Here is a 21,648-nt window from a genome sequence, read left to right as displayed (position 1 = left end):
AACGGGGTGGCGCGGAAGTGACGTAGTGGGGCTGCGCGAGGGCACGTCGGGCGCCCTTTTCGCAGCCCCGGAAAGAGCTCCGTTTCAGAGCTCCTTCCATGATTTGCGTCGCTGGCGCAGCCTCTACATGGCTGTGCCAGCGACGCAAATGAGAAAGGGGCCAAGTGGCCCCTTTCTCCATGTCCTCGCCATCGTTGGATGTCCTTGGGGCATGAAGCCTCAAGGATACCCCTTTCCAGGCCACGGGGAAGCGGCGTTCTGCCGCCTCCCTGCAGCCTGGAAAGTGGCGGATCGGGCCTCAGAGGCTGCCGCTGTGGCAGCTGAGGCCCCGATCCGGCGGGAAAAGGGCCAGTTACAGGCTGCCCCAAATGGGCGGTCTGTAACTCACCTATATATCCTTTGAAGTAAGTCATACTGTGCTCAATTGCATTTATTCCCAGGAAAGTTTGTATAGGACTACATTGGAGTGGGATATGGGTTAATTTTGTTTGTGTTCCTTTCCAAGAGTCAACTTTTCCATAGTTATTACCCATGCTAAATTATTTTCTTCTCCCTCCTCAGGCTTTGAAGGGCACAACTGTGAGATTAACATAGATGACTGTCCAGAGCACATGTGCATGAATGGAGGCACTTGCGTAGATGGTGTCAACACCTACAATTGCCAATGCCCTCCTGAATGGACAGGTACTGGGGTATCCTCAATCCAAGAGCCAGAATACGATTAGAACAACCTGAGACTGTAGAGGGATTAATGAGGAATGTAGGAAGCTGTCAAGCAGAGATGAGGCATATTAATTTCTGTCTGGTGTATTGGGGTTAGCTGAATAATGACTCCATGTCAGGAAGACTGGCTGTGCAGAATGAAAGATGGAATTTTTCCTCACTGTCTTTAATCTGGCTCAGTGAATGGAGGGCAAAGAAGAACCAGGACAACTCAGAGCTGGGAACTAGGTTTAGTTGAATGGTGGCTGGGGAGAGAAGTTAGTGCTGTAGCTTTTGGGCTACATTTACTTTGGAAGGCTGTATTCCAAAAGTTTTCCCCCACCCCTTTTTATACCTTAGGACAGTTCTGCACTGAGGATGTGGATGAATGCCAGCTGCAGCCAAACGCCTGCCACAATGGGGGTACTTGCTTCAATACCAATGGAGGCCATACATGCGTCTGTGTTAATGGTTGGACTGGGGAAAGCTGCAGTGAGAACATTGACGACTGTCAGACAGCTGTCTGCTTCCATGGTGCTACCTGCCATGATCGCGTGGCTTCCTTCTACTGTGCATGTCCTATGGGAAAGACAGGTAACTGATTACTTGCCTTGCATAATATACTTGTGCTGCATATTTTTATTTTAGCTTGGAGCAAAAAGGATTTGGTCACTGCCGTGTGCAGTAATGGAGTGGCTTTACAGGACATAGGGTAACACATGTAGGGTGGTAGTCTAAAATGGAAAGAAATTGCTCAGCGTGAACAAGGTACAAAAGCTAGTGGTCCTTGTCCTGTGAATTTCTTCCCATTTACTGTATTGAACTTATTTTTTGTTTCTGCTGTCATATGTTTGCCTTTCATGGCCTTTCTGTCCTAGGACTCCTCTGTCACTTGGATGATGCCTGTGTCAGTAACCCTTGCCATGAAGATGCCATTTGTGACACCAATCCAATGAATGGGCGTGCCATCTGTACTTGTCCTCCTGGCTTTACTGGAGGAGCTTGTGATCAGGATGTTGATGAATGTTCCATTGGTAAGAGCTGTACTTTCCTAATCTCATAGAATCAAAAGGAGAAAGAAGGATCACTTGCTTTTCCAATGATGGGCTTTGACTTGCTGGTGTCCCCAGGCTTTGTGTCACCTGGTGTAGGAGAGGGGAGGCAGGCAAGGGAGGCTCATCCCTTCTTCTTGGAGACACAATTGCCTCCTCACAAGGAAGTCAAACAGAGGCAAAGCCAGGAGGGGCACTCTCGCCCATCCTCCTCTTCCAGTGCCTTGGCTTCCTCCTCAGGGAAGGAGCAATGGCAGTGAAGAAGGGCTGTTCACCTGCAGCAGCACTGAAACGCTTACGGTGGGAGGAGAACCCCACCAGGTGTCACCCCTCATCTAGGGTGTCACCTGATGTGGCCCATACTCTTAGCAATGCCATTGCTTTCATTAGCTCTTTGATTTTGGTTTTGGCACATAAACTGGTCATAAGTAGACTGGAGTTAAATTCTGACCAAGGCTAAGTCCATTGAGTCACTTTTGGGAGTGACTTGCCTGAGTTGGCATAACTTCTTTGTTTCGTGTCTGAGTGAGTCCCTGAGGTGAAGACTGAGGGGAATGTGTTATTGGACCAGCCATTCATGGTCAGTTTGTGTTTCTTTGCCGTCTCCAGGAGCCAATCCATGTGAACACTTTGGCAAATGTGTCAATACCCAAGGCTCTTTCCAGTGCCAGTGTGGACGTGGCTACACAGGTCCACGCTGTGAAACAGACATTAATGAGTGCCTCTCCATGCCTTGCCAGAATGATGCTACCTGCCTTGACCGCATTGGCGAGTTTACCTGCATCTGCATGTCAGGTGAGTTCTGCGGCTTTACCTGATGATGCAGTACTGGAGGAACAGAAAATCCAAGCTGTAGCTTTACAAAGTGTGGGATATTGAGAGAATGAGAAAGAGAGAGAGAGAGAGAGAAGGTAGACAACTGGTCCTAGGCAAACTGGAGTCCAATTCTCACCAAATATAGGTTCATTGAGTTGTCTGATTGAACTTGGTTAAATACAGTGAAGATTTCACCTATCTGAAACTCTTGTGAAATTCTGTCAGTCCTCCCTCATTTAGTTGGCCAATAGCCATGGTCATTGAGGATGATGGGACTTGTAATTCCATGCATTTGCATTGTGTCAGATTAGCAAGGGGTGCTCATTGTAATGTGAAACATATGCTATAACTGTTGGGTAAATGACAGAAGAAGAGTCCTTTCTCTTGGACTAGCTGGCTGTTTAAGTATCCATCTAAAAATATAAGTATATTCTTCTGATCCACACTGAGAGAAGAGTGTATGTCTGATTATTTGAAGGAGTGGTTTTTAATTTTTGTGTGTGATCCTTATACGTTTCATACATTGAAATGGATTCTGACACTTCTGTGTCTTACTTGCGCTACCTGTTCTTTTTATGTATATGTTTTATATGTATACTCAGAGGGATGTTTCATTCATACTGACTTGTTCTTTCTAAGTCTGGATTTTTCAGTGTGGGAGGGCAGTATTCTCCAAAGTGAGAGATGCAGGGAGAAATGAATTGGAGGGTTCAATTGGTATGGGTGTCTAGTGTGAATCTTTCCCTCACTCTCTTCCATGTTGGTTTGTATGGTTTCAAGCTCTATATTTGTATTCTTACAGCAGGAGCATAACTGATTACTACTTTCAGCATGGGTGGCCAATACAGACTTAGGGGACAGGCTGTTTGTGGCACAAAATTGCAATGAGAATGCAGCCTTTATTGAAGACCTTTGATGTCTATACAGCTATGCCCACTCCCAGTGTGCCATTGCAGTGTTGTGGGTTAGGGCAACCTTTCCTCACAAAAAATGAAACTGAGATACTTAGTGATGCTTCTGTGGGGCTGAGGCATGTTTATACATATGGAGGAGTCCTTGGAAATTGAGGCAGTGCTGTAGGACTGGGGTGCCGGGAAAATCAGTACAATGTTCATACAGACAGTGGGAGTGCAGCATTGTGCTTAGAATATTAATGGTGGGGCCGGCCTGGCGGGTGATGTGAATTGGCTGTGCTTTGTGCTGCTTTTACCCCATATAGGGAGGAACATTCTGCTTGCTTGCTCACTCATTGGTTAATGCTGGCTTTTTGTAAAAACTTGGGGGAGGGTGGGCCCTGTTAGCTAGGAGTGATTTTGGACTAGGGTTAGTTTTCATACTACAATTCTGTTCCAACGCACTATCTGCATTCTGGAGCCATTCCTCTTGGGATTATGATGTAGTAAGAAATTTGGCGTATATAGCTTAGATGCTTGGCAAGGAGCTCCAGAAATTGGAAGCCAGAATGCAATAGCATTCTTTTCCTACATAATCCTCTTCCCACAGCAGAGGCACGAAAGCTTTAAAACCTCTTGACTGTGTCATGGGTGGTTTTGTTTCCTCTTGTAGCACTTCCCTTATATGGGTTAGGGAACAGGTCTAGAAAGCATGTACCTGTGATTATTGAAAGCTCAATCAATGTGTGCATTGGTGCCTTATCTCTTCACTTTTACAGCTGTGCTGACTCCTATTGGTATGGTCCTCATAGTCTTTGAACTCCAATTCTTTTCCCTACTGGGAGCCACAGATCAAAGGGCTACTCATGGGGCAAATGTGCCAGAAGCATGTGACCAGATTGTCCCAAATTCCTTCATATAACTTCAGCTTGCTTCCCTTTTCACTGGAGTTCTGTGCTTACTCCAAAGAATGGGCAAGGCGCCCACTCCTGGTTTACTCATATCCTCTCATCTTGCCGTGTTACTGCAATATCCAAACACAGTTTCCAGCTTTATTTATTTTCTCTTTTGGAAAGAGTAGGAATTTCTGTTCCCCATCTCCCCCATAGGTGCCAAGTGGCTTTTCTTTCCTTCCCATTCCTTTTTCTCAGTACAGCTAAAAAAGCAAGCAGGGTGGACGGGGATATGTTTTATATAATATTTGAGGCAATAAGATTATTTACACTAGGAAATAAAATAAAATAAATTTTGAAAAAGAGTATCTGCATTAAGGATAGCCAGGTGAAAGGGACTACATAATGTTGCATCACCACCATTTAAAATTTTCTTCAAAATCTCTAGGAGTTTGAGAAATGTGGTGATGATGGACAATAAACTGTTTTAACACACTGTACTCCTTCCCTTGTATACATATTATCTCCAAATTGGAAAGACATGGGAGTTGGCCTGAAGCTTAGTCTTTGAGGGTACAGCAGAAGATGGCAGAGTTTTGTGGCTTTCTTTTTGACCTTGGTCAAGCCCTGCCTGTTTAAGTAGTTTGCACAAAGACTTTTAAGAGCCATATTACAAGTAAGGCGATCTTGTTCCACCCATCTCAGTACTTTGGCAGTCATGTAGTGGGAAAGAAATGTTCATGGCGGAGGGAATGATGCCTCAGCCAGAAACTTAAATATAACGCCATTGTTGCTCAGATGCTCAGTGGGTAGCCAAATAAGGAGTGTGTGTGTGTGAGAGACTAGGCCTCAAAATGATTTCCGCAGTTTTTTGTGGGTTTTTTGGGCTATGTGGCCATGTTCTAGAAGAGTTTCTTCCTGATGTTTTGCCAGCATCTGTGGCTGGCATCTTCAGAGAATGAAGGTTTCCTCAGTGCTGCTTGCCAGCAGAGTATTCATAGGAGAGGTAGATTTCATGTTTTTATTTTAGTGGAGAAGGATTGAGATGAACGGATTTGGGAAGTGTAGTCATGCAATACTGTGCCTTTATAGCAGCTGGACTTCCTTTGTTCTTTCTAGGATCCCTTTGGAGGGTGTAGATAACTGGCTGGGCACATTAGCAAAAAATGTGCCACGTGCCGGAATTCATCCCATTTAGATTACTGTAATGCGTTCTATGTGAAAAGTGCTCAGAAACATCATTTGGCCTGGTTGTTAGCTTTGACTAGCTACAAGGAGCACACAACTCCCTTGTTGGAACAGATTCATGGGCTACCAGTCTGTTTCTGGGCACAATTAAGAGTGGTGGTGTGGACCTATATGACTTGTTTCCAAGTTATTTGAAGGACCGTATCCCCCTTTATGAGTCCATTAGATCTGTAAGATTATCTGGACAGGTCCTTCTCTCTGTCCCACCACTTTCTCAGACATGTTTTGTGGGAACAAGGGAGAGGGCCTTCTTGGTGGCTACTCCCAGAGTTTGACATTCTCTGCCTAGAGAGGCCAGGATGGCCTTGTCCTTGCTCTTCTTCTGCCAACAAATCAAAACAACTGTGTGCTTTTACTTGGGCATTTAATGCTGTACAGTGCTGTTTTAAGGTTTGTATAAAGTTTTAAAATGCATTTTAATATGTTTTTAATGTTTAATGGTGGCGCAGTGGTTAAATGCCTGTACTGCAGCCATTCACTCAAAACCACAAGGTTGCGAGTTCAAGACCAGCAAAAGGGCCCAAGCTCGACTCAGGCTTGCATCCTTCCGAGGTCGCTAAAATGAGTACCCAGACTGTTGGGGGCAAATTAGCTTACTTGCTAATTAGCTTACTTGCTGTTCACCGCTATGATCTTTGGAATAGCGGTATATAAATAAAACAAATTATTATTATTATTAATGTTTTAACTTCATAAATTGTTTACAGGCAAAAAGGTTTTAAAATTGGTAAACTTATATTAATGCTTCTGTATCATTTTTAATTTGTATTGTTCTAAATATGTTATTAGCCACCTAGAGACCTGTTATCAGGAGAAAGGTGGAATATAAATGAAAACAATAGCAGCAACAAACAAACAAATTGGCTCAAGGACTAGAAACCTTGAGCATTCAGCATGATTGGTCTTTCATATCACGTGCTAACATAATGCATGGCCAATGTCTTCCTCTTTCTGGATGCCAGGCGCCTTCTCCACCTACACAGCAAATGAGGGACCTTATTGCTCAATAGTACAGTATGTGCTTTGTTTACATGTTTATTTATTTATTTATTTATTTTTGTCTACATGTTCATTTAAAAGGTGACCTGGCTTAACAAGGCTAGTCTTAAAGAACATGGCAAGCTGCTGCTAGGTGGTATAGACAGTATTTGGCTAGGTTGATCTTGTATACATATAAGTATGTGCATGTATCACTACTATAAACATTACTAAAAATTATGTTTGATAGATTCTTTTTATCTCCCTGGCTCCAGCTTATATAATAAACTGTGTTTTCTTCTTTTCTTTTATTGTGTTCCTGTACCAATCTTATTAGGATGATCAGAAACTGCCTTAAAGTCGGCCTGACTATTTTCCAAGTAGCCCAGTACAGTGCGCCCGCATCATACGCGGCTTTCAGCATACGCTGAAAGCCACATGGGGAGGAAGGGGCGGCACATCCCATAGGGACTAATGGGGCATGCGCCTGTGGCGCATGCATGCTGCAGCACCGCCACGTGCACGAGCCCCATTCGTTAAAATGGGGTTCGAGCATACGTGGAATTTGCTTTACACTGGGGAGTCCAGAACAAATCCCCCGCGTTAAACAAGGGTGCACTGTATTATCTTTTCTCTGAATAGCATTTACATCACCTGCTCCCTGATTCTTTTAACTGGGGATGTCAGGGGTTGAACCTGGAGTCTTCTCCATGCAAACGAGGCAAGAGCTACCATTGCTCAATAGTGCCTACTCCATTAAAAGGGAATGAACAAAGCACACATTTATACACACACACTGTGATAACTAAAATTCTTAGAAAGCCAAACTAAGTTAAGATACAACACAAACTATGACAGCCTCTGGGCTCTAGGTTTTGGCATCTTGGCTTCCAGAGAAGGTTCAGGCTTGATCTTATCAAGGACCTATTTGTTTGTCTTTTGGCTGTCCCTAGTATTTTCAACACTCTTCTCCAGCACCACATCTCAAATGAGTTTATTTTCTTTCTGTTGGCTTTCTTCACTGTCCAGCTCTCATGTCCATACATGGTGATGGTAAATATAATGGCTTGGGCTATTCTGACTTTAGTGGTCAGTTATATGTCTTTACACTTCAGGATCTTGTCTAATTCTTTCATGTCTGTCCTTCCCATTCCTAGTCTTCTTATTTCTTGACTGCAATCTTCTGTTCAGTGTTTGATCCAAGGTACGGGAACTCTTTATATCAATTACACATCACTAAGCATGTGCAAATGCTGGTTTGGATTAGTTAATTAACTCATGATCTAATGTGATATATAAAATGCATGGCCCATTCATAATCACTGGAAGTAGTAATAATTTATGTAGAGAAGTTGCATATGCTTTGGTTTACCATGACTGTAAAATGAGATCATGGTGAAATACTAGAGAGAAGATGATAGGACTGGGGTGGCAGTAGGGATGAGGGAAATGGAATTGGCGTTTGGAGAAAAAATTTCTGTTTCAGTCTACCTGGTTGTACCTTACATAACATTCTAACTCTTAAATTGTGAACTTAACTGTTTGGGCCTGTCAGATGTTGTACAGTGGGCCCTCCCTATACACGGGGGATCCTTTACACACACACACATGTGTATGGGGAAAAAACGCAGATGCTCAAACCATTTTTGTTTTAAAGGGGGAGTGGTCCCGCGTTCAGTGCGGCTCACGCACCATTGTGTTTCCAGCGGCTTAACCTTCCATGTAAGGTTAAAGCCGCATAGTGCGCCGCATATGGCGCAGGCACGCTGTATTTGTAACCATAAGGTGCCTCTAGCAGCTTTTAAAAATGTGTTTTATAAGTGTTCTGTACCAGAGATGGTGCTGTAATTTATGGTGCACGTTTGCTCATGTAGTAAGCTAATGTTTCCAGGCATGAACCTACCAGGATGAGATGGGTCCTTTGTTTTTTTTGTTGCTGTGTACAAGTTGTGACTATGAGAATGATAAGGTGAGAGCAGGTTCTGTAACACACATGGCTTCCCTTGGTTGTAGGTTTCAGTGGTACTTACTGTGAGATCAACATCAATGAGTGTGAGAGTAATCCCTGTGTCAATGGTGGTGTCTGCAAGGATATTGTCAATGGATTCAGCTGTACCTGTCCCTCAGGTAAGCCTAGCACTTTTGGTAATGAGGTGTTCTCTGTTACCTTTCTACCAGAAGAGGAATGAAAGTAGATGTCTTTCCTTATGTCTCCCCCCCCCCCCTCAGCCCCCAGCACCTAAGCAGCAGAAATTATTTTTGCATCCTATGAATGGACTTGAACTCATTTTCACACAGGGCTTTCTTCCTGGTAATTTGAAAGCGCTCTGCATGCATGGATATACCTCAGGTGTGCCCAGTCTTCACTCTCAGAAAGCTGTGGAGAATCAACCCTTCATGCAAGGGGCCTAGCTAGTTTTCAGACTTTCTTCTCTTGACATTAGGAAATATTTGTTATTTATGTGAACTCAGTTGTGTGTACCTGAAGTAAAATAGAACAAAGTAGATTTCTGCATTAGTTTTTCATGAGTTCACACTGCCCCTGGTGCTTCCTCCTCTCCCTTGCACTGTAGTAACGTTCTATAGATGTCCCTTGCTGAGTTGGGCACCTGTTTTGAGAATTTTCTTATCAGTGTCTGGGACACAACTGCAGCCCTAGGGAAGATGTGTTCAGCGTATTCCCCAGGACTGGCCCAGTCTTTCTGCTAGCAAGTGGGCGGGGGACCTGTACTCCATTCAATTGCTTCTAGGGTTGATTGACAGACAGGCCTATAAGCTTGCTGTGTGGGAGCTGGGACAATGGCATCTTTGTTCCCCCAGCCTGTTGCACAGGCCCCTGAACCCAATTTACATGTGGGGCAGACACCGCAAAGCCTCCTGTGGAGAGGAGGGGGGAAGACATTGGGAGTCCTTGCTATAGACCTCCGATAGTAGGGCTAGGCTGGACAAGGAGGCTGGAACATGAGGAGGTCTATCCCACATAATTTCTCCTTCCATGCAAACATTTCTTTTCCTTCTGTTGAGATCCTCCAGTTGGACTGTTGATTTTACTAGATTAATCTAGGTGCACACTAACCTCAAATGCTTTGCTGCATTTTTATCAGCTTATTCAGTGCTTTTTTTCAGACTTTGTCAATTTTGCAAAGTTTTATATTCCATCTTAACAGATGCAGGCTGCTTAGTACAAAGGCCTTTCCTCACTTAGTCCTATGGGGAACACAACTGGGGAAACAGAAGTAGTTATCTGTGCAGTATTTCCATTTTTCCTAATTCAGTTTGAGGTTTTCTTTCTCATTTACCAGCTCGTTTGGTACAAATAATATTGGTGTTATTGCCAAATTCCTGTGCATCAGGGTGGATAATAGCATGTGTGTATGTATGCGTTGGACAGGAAGTTGTCCCATGTATTGCTTGATATTGAGTGTTCATGAAAATGCTGCCAGAACATCCTTCTGATTTGTTTGACCTCTTTCTCTTTCTGGGTTCAGGCTTCTCAGGCTCCATGTGTCAGATTGACATTGACGAGTGTGCCAGCACCCCCTGCCAGAATGGTGCCAAGTGTGTGGACCGACCCAATGCCTATGAGTGCCGCTGTACAGAAGGTGTTGTTTTCCACAGTGGTTGTTTTTCTCTGCTTCTGTGTTCCAGAAAGGCTTTCCCTGAGTCAAGAGGGCACTGTTGATTCTCATCAACACAAGCCAGTATAGTCAGTAGTGAGGACCAGAATTGGCACTGATGGGAATTGTAGACCAGCAGTATCTGAAGAACCAGTGGCTCCCATCCCTGATTTAAAGAACAAATTGTATATAGTTCATGTCATCATCATATCATACATAACCCATGCTAACCTTCCTATTAGTAAAGACGTATGGGTCTGGACATTTCAAGAAAAGACGGGGAACCCCTATTGAAAACTGCTTATAACAACTGAGAAAAGGGAAGTTCAAGTAGTGCATAGTTCATACTTCAGTGATGAGGAAGTTGTAGGTTAGTTTTCATTTGTTACCAAGGTTCTGAAATCCTCATCCTGACTTGTTTGCTAAGCAAGAAGCTGCATCCCTTACCATTTGCTCAATCAAATTAATACAGGAAAGATAGTTTTTGCGATATGGATAATAATAAATATCTATGAGAGCCAAGGAAAAATCTGAAAAATTCAAAACAGAAGTTTTAATTAAATGGAAATAGTTGGGAAGAATTAGGAAGAAAGGATAAATGCCTTGTCAACCAGATTTGGTTGAAAGATCAGACCTAACATCAAGTACTGGTTTTCTGAAACCAGAGGGGCAGAGGCAGGGGAAGTAGCTTTTTCCATTGTGCTGTATGTGTATGAATTTCTGTGAGCCATGCTAATGCGTCATTCACTTCTCCCTCACAGGTTTCGAGGGGACTCTATGTGAAAAGAACATTGATGACTGTTCGCCAGATCCTTGCCACCATGGCACTTGTGTGGATGGCATTGCTAGCTTCACTTGCACATGTGTGGCTGGTTACACTGGTTACCGTTGTGAGAACCAGATCAATGAGTGCCACAGCAATCCTTGCCAGCATGGTGGCAAGTGCATTGACCTGGTCAATAAGTATCTGTGCCACTGCCAACCAGGGACCTCAGGTAGGCCATTTCTCCTTGTTGCACAGAGTTCCTCTTTTTCCCTTGCAGTACATCCATCTCTCTTCTGGCAGCACTTTGAGGAAGGCAGCATGGTATCATTTTGCAACTCTGTCAAGCAGCAAATTTAGGTGATGCCTAGACAGCTGTGATAGCTTTGCTTTCATCATATCTCTTTCTGTTCCTCTCAGTTACACCCACTGTTAGGGTATAATTTAGCCAAGGTGGGAAGGAAGTTCCAAATTCATATGGGACCCTGTGAAGTAGGTGCAATATGTGATATTCCGTGCCTGTGATATTATCTTTCTCTCCCAGGTGCTAACTGTGAGATAAACTTTGATGACTGTGCCAGCAACCCCTGTGATTATGGCATCTGCCGTGATGGCATCAATCGTTATGACTGCATCTGCAAACCTGGCTTTACAGGTATGGCTTGGAAGTGGTAGAGAGACAAGGAGGGAGGGGTTGATATAAGAGCTGCTATGCTGATTTAAGAGGTAATGCCATGGCTGATTTCCTATGCAAGTAACCATTCTTTGGCTTTGTGGATATTACTTGAGGCCCTACTCTTCAGCTATAGGATGTTTTTCTCATCTGGTAAAGCAGTCAAAGCTGGACTGATCCAGCTGGCTTAAAAGCTGCCGGAACTGCCCTTAGCCATCCCATTGCTAAACAATCTCCTTTTCTCACTTAGGTCCTCTGTGTAATGTAGAGATCAATGAATGTGCATCCAATCCCTGCAAGAATGGTGGCACCTGTATAGATGGTGAAGATGGTTTCTCTTGCCTTTGCCCTGAGGGTTTCCATGACCCGCATTGTTATTCAGAGGTGGACGAGTGCAGTAGCAGTCCTTGTGTGCATGGCACATGCCATGATGACATCAACGGGTAAGAACTAGCATAGGCAGAAGGATGTCTTTGGGACAAATTGATGGTGGTAGCAAGCTAGGGTTTGCTGTGAGGTGGTTATGAAGAAAGAAATGGATTATGCTGATCTCTACTGACTAGTCAAATGGGCTTAGTAAGAAATCGACTTCATTCATGCATTCTTATGCCCTTTGCAGGTACCAGTGTGAATGTGAGCCAGGTTGGGCTGGCACCAACTGTGATGTGAACCGTAATGAGTGTGACTCCAATCCATGCCAGCATGGGGGCACCTGCACAGACTACGTCAATGGCTACCGCTGCAAGTGCAAAGAAGGCTTCCAAGGTAAACTTTCCAATGGCTTTCCTTCACTCATACAGTGGACCCTTCTTATACGCTGGGGTTTGGTTCCAAGATCCCCCGTGTATAACAAAATCCGTGTATGCTCAAGTCCCATTACATATAATGACATAGCAAAATGGTGTCCCTTATAAAAAAAGGAAAATCAAGGTAACTTTATACTTTTTTGGAACATTTTCAAACTGTGTATGCTTGAATCCGTGTATAAAAAATCCGTGTATAAGAAGGGCCGACTGTATTTTGTCCCAAAGGTTTATGGTACTTCTGATCTCTATCTAGATTTTTTCTGTTCCAGAATCTCTCATTTTCCCTTCCTTGGTTCATGGATAATACTCTGGTTGGTTTCTATAATTAGGATTTCCATATAAACCCTTGATTTTTTATCTGTCTAGGTCCATAGGGTACTTTTCTTGTGTATCTACCCATAGCTAGGAATAGTGTGGGGCACTGTATGCCTATTTGCAGAATGGCAGCTTTTCCTCCTGTTTGATCTAACTTGAAAGCTAGTATTGGGTAGTAGCATTAGATTCTTCTCCCTGGGTCTTCCTGCTCATGGACAGTCTTAAAATTTTCCATTCTTTCCCTCCCGGCAGGGACCTACTGCCAGACCAACATAAATGATTGTGCCTCCAGCCCCTGCCTCAACAAGGGTACCTGCATTGATGGAATTGCTAGCTATGACTGCCTCTGTGACTTGCCTTACACTGGTGAGCAAAGAGTGATTTGTGGATAGATGTGTGGTTGTGTGGATATGTAGGTTATAATTTGCTAGAAAATTTAATTCTTGTTAGGAAAACTCATCTCCAGACCATCAGAGAGCTGTGTAGCAAAAGCTTCCTTGGTTGGGATGTAGCTTTATTCCCAGATTGCAGTTGGGAAGGGAGGAATTGGTAAGAAGTAATTCGTTTATGTTGCATGCTGCATTGAAAACTGCAGGGTCTTGACTCATATTCATATTCTGTATTTTAGCCATTCATATGATAGTTGTACAGATCATGACCAAAGGAGAGAAACAAATAACCCTTATTTTAGTCAGCCTAACTCTTGTGTATCCCATCTTTGACTACATTCAGATGACAGTATCACAAAATGGTTGGACTTAGCTTCTTCTTCCCCAATATGGCATTTGTGCAACTACATTCTAAATTTCAGTTCAATTATAACAGCATCTGTAGGCTGTGAAAGGAGAGAATAATTTCCAGCAAACAATATACAGTGGGCCCTCGCCTTACGCGGGGATCCGTTCTGGATCCCGCCGCGTAAGGCGAATTCTGCCTATGCTCAAGCCCCATTGTAAACAATGGGGCTCGTGCACGGCAGCGCGGTGGCATGTGGGGCACAATGGGCGCGTGCGCCCATTCAATTGAATGGGACGCGCCGCCCCTTCCGCCCTGTGTGCGCTCCGCGGCTTGAGCGCGTATGCTCAAGCCGTGTAAGGCACGCCCGTGTATGACGCAGGCGCACTGTATTATGACTTCTATTCTTGAAGATGTGGTATAAACAGAAATGCTTCCATAAAGAAAGACATCTGGATTCAAGCCACAGATGACTGACAACTTAGCATTTGGTGCTGTGTGAACTGACTGGAAGAGAAAGCTCTTGAATGAACTTGAACTTGATTACATTCCTCTAGTGTACAAAGTAGAACTCTCATTGACATCACTCTGTCGTTAGATGTTTGTTTCCTCATTGACATTCCTCTGTCGCTAGATGTAGTTTCATCTGCTTTCATTTTGAGCCTAAGGAATACATTTGTAATTCAGGACATTCTGGCTGTTGAACTATGGAAAGCTAAGTACTGTGACAGGCTTATTGGTTTCTCTTTGCAGGTCGGAACTGTGAGACAGTGTTGGCCCCCTGCTCCTCCAATCCATGTGAGAACAATGGTGTCTGTGACCACACGCCTGACTATGAAGGATTCACCTGTGGCTGTGCACCAGGCTGGCAAGGTATTTAAACCAAGGAATCTCTTTTCTGCCATCTGCTTCTGTGTATTGTAGAGTATAGCACCGTCTATAAATGATGGTTTCTAATATAATGTTATTGTTTCCTGTCATTTTGGTAGGTTTTTTTTAAAACCTACTAAGTCATTTTTCTGTACGTAATTTGAGTCTCAGTTGCTCAGTGTTGAATATCTGTGGGTGGAAACATTATTTTTTTAAAAATCAGTATAATTGCAATAATGAAATTATTATTGGTGTTTTCCCACTTTCTTCATAGGGCAGCAGTGCCACATTGACATTAATGAATGTGACCAGAACCCATGTCGAAACAGGGGCACCTGCACCAACACGCTGGGCAGTTACCGATGTGCTTGCCGTCCTGGCTACACTGGTATCAACTGTGAGATGGATATTGATGACTGCACACCCAGTGAGTTCATTGAGCTGATAAGACAAAAGGAAGGGGGCAGAGAGCAGCTGGCAGTTTAAGTCCCTGCTGCCTGTTTTTTTTTTGGGGGGGGGCAGCATGGTAAAGGGGTCTGGATGGAACTTCCAGGAAGAAGCAATGTGTCACAGGGAATGGGGAGAAACACAGGCAAGAAAGGGGGACTGGGTGAAGACGTTAGTAAGCATAGGCAACATTTAACTTTTCCAACTTTCTTTCTAAGTCCTACATTAGTGCAAGTAATTGTACATTATGTTTTGGCCATCTTAAACTTTTTTTTAATGAAAGGGTTGGGTATAAATACATTGTGCCTAGAAAATGTATAACTACATCGTATCTACATTAAGCCTGGAAAATTAGTATTCTAGGGCAAATTAAATAATGTAGACCAGTGTCATTTTATGGAAATTATGCAAGTAAGCATAACCTCTTAATGTTATATCATAGATACATGGTAATTGTGAACTTAATTATCCATATGTCTCTCCTTACATCAACAGATCCTTGCCTGAATGGTGGCTCCTGTCAGGATGGCATCAGTTCTTTTACGTGTACCTGCCTGCCTGGCTTTACAGGTGTACGCTGTGCAACTGAGACCAATGAGTGCTTGAGCAACCCCTGCCGCAATGGGGCCACCTGCACAGACTATGTCAACAGCTACACTTGCTCTTGTGCACCGGGATGGGCTGGTCTTCACTGTGAGCATAATGTGCAGGAGTGCACTGACAGGTGAGGTAGCCAAGAGGGTTTGTGTGACTTGCCCAGTGTCTCTCCAAGGGTTTGTGGCAGAATGTATGTATTTATATAAGACATTTTTATACTGCTTTTCAGTTTTCAAAATTCCCGGAGTGTCTCAGATTGTTTGGCAAACACAGTGTGCAGAATGGTCACTAGTGATACAGTCTTATCAACAAAGCCAAGTGGCACAATGGTGGCCTTGATTTTTGTTCTGTTCACACACTTCACTTGTGCTGGAGTATATTCTCAGCTTTACCCTTTGCATGAAGCATTTTGTTTAATGAAAGATATTTAAGAGGGTTATTTGTTGTTGTTGTTTTTGGTTGGTTTTTAACAAATTTCCATTATAGACAACAGAGGTACTATAGGTAAGTATTCCAATAAATTTCAGGTAGAGAAGTGGTAAACATGTTTAAAAGAGGACGCTACTCCTGTTCGTCTTTGCTTTTAATTCCTCTTGTCAGTGAAAATCAGTGAGTTAGCTGTTCTTGTGAACATGGTTGAAGTCTGGAGCATTGTATGCAAAAGAGTACTGAGGGCTAGATCTAAGGTCGCTATCATTTTCAGTCAAACACAGTCCAACTGGAAATAATACCCAAATGTTGATTCTGAAGAAGGATGAACAACTGAATGAACCTGCAGTTTCTGAGTAGGAGTAGAGGAAATTTCTTCTCTTAGCCTTACTTCTTAAGGAATGAAGACACAGCAACCTTTTTTCAACATGGCACCCATTTATTTCATATGCCAGCAATACCTGTATCAACTTTGCATCCAAGTCTTTAATGCCAGTCTCTAGAAAGACATGCTGTACTGAATCCCCAAGTTTTGAAAGGACATATACATCTTTTGCCATATGTTATTTGAAGTTACTCTGTCAGCCTGTGTTTTTCCCTCTCTCCCTCCCTTCTCTCTTCTTCTCCATTGTAACTTTCTTAATAAAATTAAAAAGTGAGAAAAAGTTATCTTTTCATACTTGTATCTCTTCAACTAGAGTGGAAGCACCTCTCTTATGTTAGTTCTGGATAGTTTTGCAAGCCATTATGTAGTGGGACAGGCCTGTCTTCACTAGGAGTCCATTAGGCTTGCTCCTTGACATTGTTGTTCATATTTCCACAGCTCTTGCTTCAATGGTGGAACGTGCTTAGATGGTGTGAATTCATATACATGCCACTGTCGTGCTGGCTTCACAGGCTCACACTGCCAGCATGAGATTGATGAGTGCCAGTCACAGCCCTGCCTCAATGGTGGTATGTGCCAGGATGGTGTGCAATCCTATCGCTGCACCTGCCCTCAGGGCTACACAGGTTCTCAGTGCCAGGTAATTTTCTCCATGTCTAGTGGGAAAAGGTGAACAATATTGAGAACTTGAGAACCAAATTCTGCAAGCAAAACTGAACCCATGTGGTTAGATTGTTTGTGTGTATGTGTGCATGCTCCTTCTAGTCATTTGTTAACTTACAGCATGAATTTCATAGGGTTCTCTTAGGCAAGGAATACTCAGGTGGTTTTGCCAGTTGGGAGCATACCATAATAACAAAACATTTAAACCCATTATTAATTCTTTCCATATGGATTACCAGGGAGGATGCAGCACTGGGACCTCAGTGAGTATGTGGGAAGGTAGTTGGACTTCATTATTGACAGATGCAAAATAATCACATTCTTATCTTCTTGCTCCTTCCAGACCCTACTGGATTTGTGCAGTCGCTCCCCTTGTCAGAATGGAGGCCGCTGTGTGCAGACAGGGACTACAGTATCCTGTGATTGTCCTGGAGGCTGGACTGGTCGTTATTGTGATATCCCCAATGTTTCTTGTGAAGTGGTGGCCAGGAACCGAGGTAAGGATGTCTTGTTCCAGGGCCAGTGAAATTAGAAGTCTAAGTGGGATTTAGTCCCTTGTTCATTATTTTTTCTTCTTCATTCCCATGAAAGTATCTAGGCAGCAAGCTTGAAGGTGTAGGGTTTTCTATCCAGACTCACCAATATCATTGTGTTCACTGTCAAAACTGTTACAGGACTTTCACAGTTGGCACAGTCAGGCAGGAATAGGTGGTTGTCCTTTTTTTGGATAATATAAAGGAACTATTCAATACCTCCTTGCATGCCTTCCAACCCCTCAGCAGCTTCTATGTGCAAGGGAATGCTGCTGTGGCCATTTACTGCCTGGGGAGGGATGGCAGAAGGCACATAGGCAGTACCCAACTGCAGTTTTGTATCCTGAGGGAAAGACCTACCATTGGCATCCTGGATCTCCAACCACTTGCTAAAGACCTAGGAGGGTGATATTAGTTTTCTTCTCCCAGTTGTAGAAATGAAGTTGGGTGCTACTTAGACAACTCCCCCGTATCCCTGCAATACCACCACCCCCCCCCCCCCCGGCAATAAATAGCCATTGCATAATGCCATGGCCCATGGAAGCTTTCTTCCAATGAAGAAAGGGATGTGGAGCTGTGTACTACAGAATACAGGATCTCCAACTATATGTCACTTCCCTTCAGCGATGCTGAGATGATGTTCTAAGGTTCATTGATGCAACAATTAAAACTTCTGACAGCTGTCCCCAGGGACGTGTATAAACTAAATATTTGCAACCTATGAAGTTAGATTTTCCATGCTTCCTTAGAGCAGAATAAAAGCTGAAAATATGTGATCTGGTGTTAGGTTTGGTGTTAGCAAAAACCACAGCACTATATTTGACTCATTGTATAATATCAAAATGGCATGCTACTAAAGAGGAGTGAAACAGAATGAGAGCTTGGCAGACAACACACTGAGGCAGTGGAAAGGTGGTCTGGAATCCCAAGTCCTACTGTGGTATTTGAGAACCAAATTCTGCAAGCAAAACTGAGCTCTTGTGGTATCTTTCACTTTTTACAATTTCCTACAAACGTTTTGTTGACTTTTTAAACATTTGTATCCTTTTCTATTAGTGGTGCTCATGAGAATTAGAATAGCAAGGACTAGGGAGCAGCTAATAAAATCTACAAGGGAAAGCCACTTTGATTGTTTTGTCACAGAAAAGCAGGATATATTATTTATTATTATTTTTAAAGGGGAGACACATCTCAAGATGCTGGAAGCAGGTCTTTGTTGGCTAAAAACCTGATGCATTTTAGCCTGTAGCTACTCTTAACGCTTTTTTCAGAGGGCTGTGTAAAAAACGAGTAAGGGCAACACAACTGACATCATCACATATAAAATCACTGTTATATATTTGGACATTGTCTGTAGCCTATGTATACCCACTTAATGGATATAATTACCTTATGTACCTATATATATATAAAGTCAACACTGCAGAAATTTCTGAACAAAGAACTCCAAAACCATTTACTGGCAAAATGAAAGTAGATAAATAAAAGATGAAGAAATTTTTAGCTAATAAAGACCATCTCAAAGCATCTTGAGATGTGTCTCGCTTTTCTCTTCTAGAGCTCATTAAATTATGCTCTTCAAAGAGAAATGAAAGGTAGAACTTTGAAAACATTGGACTTAGGTTGTCCATTTCTAATAAAGTTTCTTTTCAGTTCTGAAGCATGGGTTGGGGATACGTTCTCAAGCAAAAGGTTGGATCAAGTAGATATGTGAAGGCCCAGGAAAAAAAAAACTGGAAAAATTCAGAAAAAGAAGTTTTTCTTTCATTTTTTTCCTGAAGCTTTTTTCATTCCCCCTCCAAAAAAACTATAACAGAAGAAATTTGTTTATCAAATGCATGATGAATAAAACTTTAGACAAGGTGTTCATATATTCTCCAAATGATTTCTAAAAACTATGCACAGTATCATATTATTTTAATTCCTGTGCACTGAGTGAGGAGGACAGGCAAGTCCTAGGTGACAAATTGAACTGTCCAATGCACACGCAAGATGCATTTCTTCCTTTAGGGGGCACTGAAAGAATCTGGCCTATATTTGGAAACAGAGTACTGTATATACTCGTTTTAAGTCTTTAACCGTGCCCTGGTTAAAGGCAAGAGTATAATCTGTACTGGAAGCAGTGGTCCCCTCCACGCTCTCATCCTTTAGTGTGAATACAGACAGTTATGTCTGCTGGAATTTTGTAAGTTCTTTGGTATTGTTTTTTTCCCCATTGTCCTTTAGATCCTTTGTTACATGCTCCTAAATTTTACCCTCAACTTATCATGGCAAAATCCATAATGTTGGCCCCAAAGCCTGCCCTCGACTTATACATGAGGTCGATTTATAGTTGAATATAGGTAAATCAAGAAAAAAACTGACATGCAAAAGGATAGTGAAATCCTGGTAAACCTTTGGGTTTTAGAAGGCCATGATAATTGTGATGATGACAAACAATGAAGCAGAAGCAGAGATTGAAACTGATACTGATAACCAGGGCTGCATCTGCACTGCGGAAATAATATAGTTTGATACCACTTTAACTGCCAGGGCTCAATGCAATGGAATTCAGGGAATTGTAGTTTTGTGAGATATTTCACATTCTCTGTCAGAGAGCTCTGGTGCCACAACAAACTATAATTCCCAGAATTCCATAGCATTGACCCATGTCTATTCCATAGCATTGAGCCATGACAGTTAAAGTGGTATCAAACTGGATTATTTCTGCAGTGTGGCCTAGAGTTTGGAAATGAGTGATTAAATGTCATGCCTGTTCATTAAATCTTAGTCCCTTCTCCCTTTCACACACTTTTCTCCTTCGATTCGTTTGATGGGAATGGGATCTTTATATCTATCTGATACTATGTAGAGGAATTATAAATAATTTTCTTTGTTACTAATGTTGATGGTTTCTTTAAAATATTTTTCTTGCCATGTACTAGCAAAACCAGAGAGGTTCCATACAATTTGGGAGACTGTTACTCCATTTGTTACAAATATTTTTTTAAAATAATACAAGTAAATTCCATTTGTAATAATTGTTTGAATACACTGTATTTTTAACATACCAATTGTGATAATTTGATGCCAAATCAAATTGTATATAGTGGTATTTTATGTTCCTAAAGTAACAAAGTGATTTTCAATCTATAAAAAGTGCTAAAGTTTAATTTTTTCAAATTTTTGTGAAAATTTCCATTTTTTTCCTGGGGAAATCCCCCCCCCTTTTTTTTTTTTCCCTTCATGGCTTCAAAATTTTACATCTCTAGGTGCAAGGTCTTGGGTTCCGTTCTTGGTTTTCACTATTTCTTTCGTTCTTGACCTCCCTTGTTTTTGATGACTTTGCCTAACTCTCCTTTGGGAAGGAATGTCTATTAGACTGACATTGTACAATTTTCTTTCTGATGGGATAGGTGTTACCAAGGAGCAAGTGTGTCATTATGGTGGCCGTTGTGTGGATGCTGGAAATACTCACTACTGTATTTGCAAGAAAAGCTACACTGGCAGTTACTGTGAAAGTGAAGTCAACCACTGCCAGCACAGCCTGTGCCGAAATGGAGGCACTTGTCGCAGTTTTGTGGGAGGATACATCTGTGAGGTGAGAGAAGTCTAGCAGGCAATAGCCAGGGATCCTGGCTTCTCTTCAGAATTCTGGGAAAAGGAGGGGGGGTTCAGAAGAAGGTGAAGGATACTTATTTGATTATTTATTTTTCCATTACAGCCAACAGACTACCACAGTTTTTTTAAAGACAAGGAAGCAATAAAGATCTAAACATTATTTTCCCAATAATTTAAACAGAAAAATAAGTTTGCCCTAAAATTTTATCCCGTGGAGTAGCTAGCATTCTTTCACTAATACGAATTAATGTTTGTTTTTCCATTGCTGCTGCTCCCCTTAGCTTTGCTAGTAACACTTGGTGGAGAGGTTGGTTAACATGTTACAAAATCTATACATGTTGTTTGTGTTTAGCTCTGTCAGTAAAATATCTTGGTCAGCTTGCACAACTCCCGGTTGCATGAGTGGTTCTACGTTCTCGTTACTCACATAAAGAGGCACCCCAGACTGCCTCGAGCAAGCAGCTTCCGGCTGTCACAGAAAGGATATGTGGTGTAATGGGCCTGGCTGATGTCCCGGTTGGATACCAGTCAGTCACCCAGACATAGCTCCCCTTCCCCATGTGACTCACTGCTGAATGCTGGCACTGCCCACAGCACCAGCCGGGCGCCTCCTCCTTCCCTCTTTGCCTAGGC

At 42.6% G+C, this 21,648-nt stretch overlaps 1 protein-coding gene across 3 annotated transcripts in view; it reads left to right on the top strand.

Annotated features, from left to right (window-relative positions):
- The window catches only part of NOTCH3 (notch receptor 3), an 80,425-nt gene that overhangs the window by 44,981 nt on the left and 13,796 nt on the right, over positions 1–21,648 (top strand). For all 3 annotated transcript variants that reach the window (XM_089533433.1, XM_089533425.1, XM_089533443.1), the window contains 17 exons: positions 562–684; positions 1,063–1,296; positions 1,581–1,736; positions 2,364–2,549; positions 8,596–8,709; positions 10,071–10,184; positions 10,961–11,194; positions 11,507–11,617; positions 11,886–12,078; positions 12,255–12,400; positions 13,009–13,122; positions 14,245–14,364; positions 14,636–14,788; positions 15,304–15,532; positions 16,658–16,859; positions 17,226–17,379; positions 20,811–20,995. In XM_089533433.1, the coding sequence (XP_089389559.1) occupies positions 562–684; positions 1,063–1,296; positions 1,581–1,736; positions 2,364–2,549; positions 8,596–8,709; positions 10,071–10,184; positions 10,961–11,194; positions 11,507–11,617; positions 11,886–12,078; positions 12,255–12,400; positions 13,009–13,122; positions 14,245–14,364; positions 14,636–14,788; positions 15,304–15,532; positions 16,658–16,859; positions 17,226–17,379; positions 20,811–20,995 (2,768 nt within the window). The remainder of the gene's footprint in view (positions 1–561; positions 685–1,062; positions 1,297–1,580; positions 1,737–2,363; positions 2,550–8,595; positions 8,710–10,070; positions 10,185–10,960; positions 11,195–11,506; positions 11,618–11,885; positions 12,079–12,254; positions 12,401–13,008; positions 13,123–14,244; positions 14,365–14,635; positions 14,789–15,303; positions 15,533–16,657; positions 16,860–17,225; positions 17,380–20,810; positions 20,996–21,648) is intronic.

This window comes from Sceloporus occidentalis, unplaced genomic scaffold (genome assembly GCF_023333645.1).
Source record: "Sceloporus occidentalis isolate IW3139 unplaced genomic scaffold, rSceOcc1.0.p SCAF_1, whole genome shotgun sequence".
NCBI lineage: Eukaryota > Metazoa > Chordata > Lepidosauria > Squamata > Phrynosomatidae > Sceloporus > Sceloporus occidentalis.
This window is presented reverse-complemented; position numbering and strand designations above follow the sequence as displayed.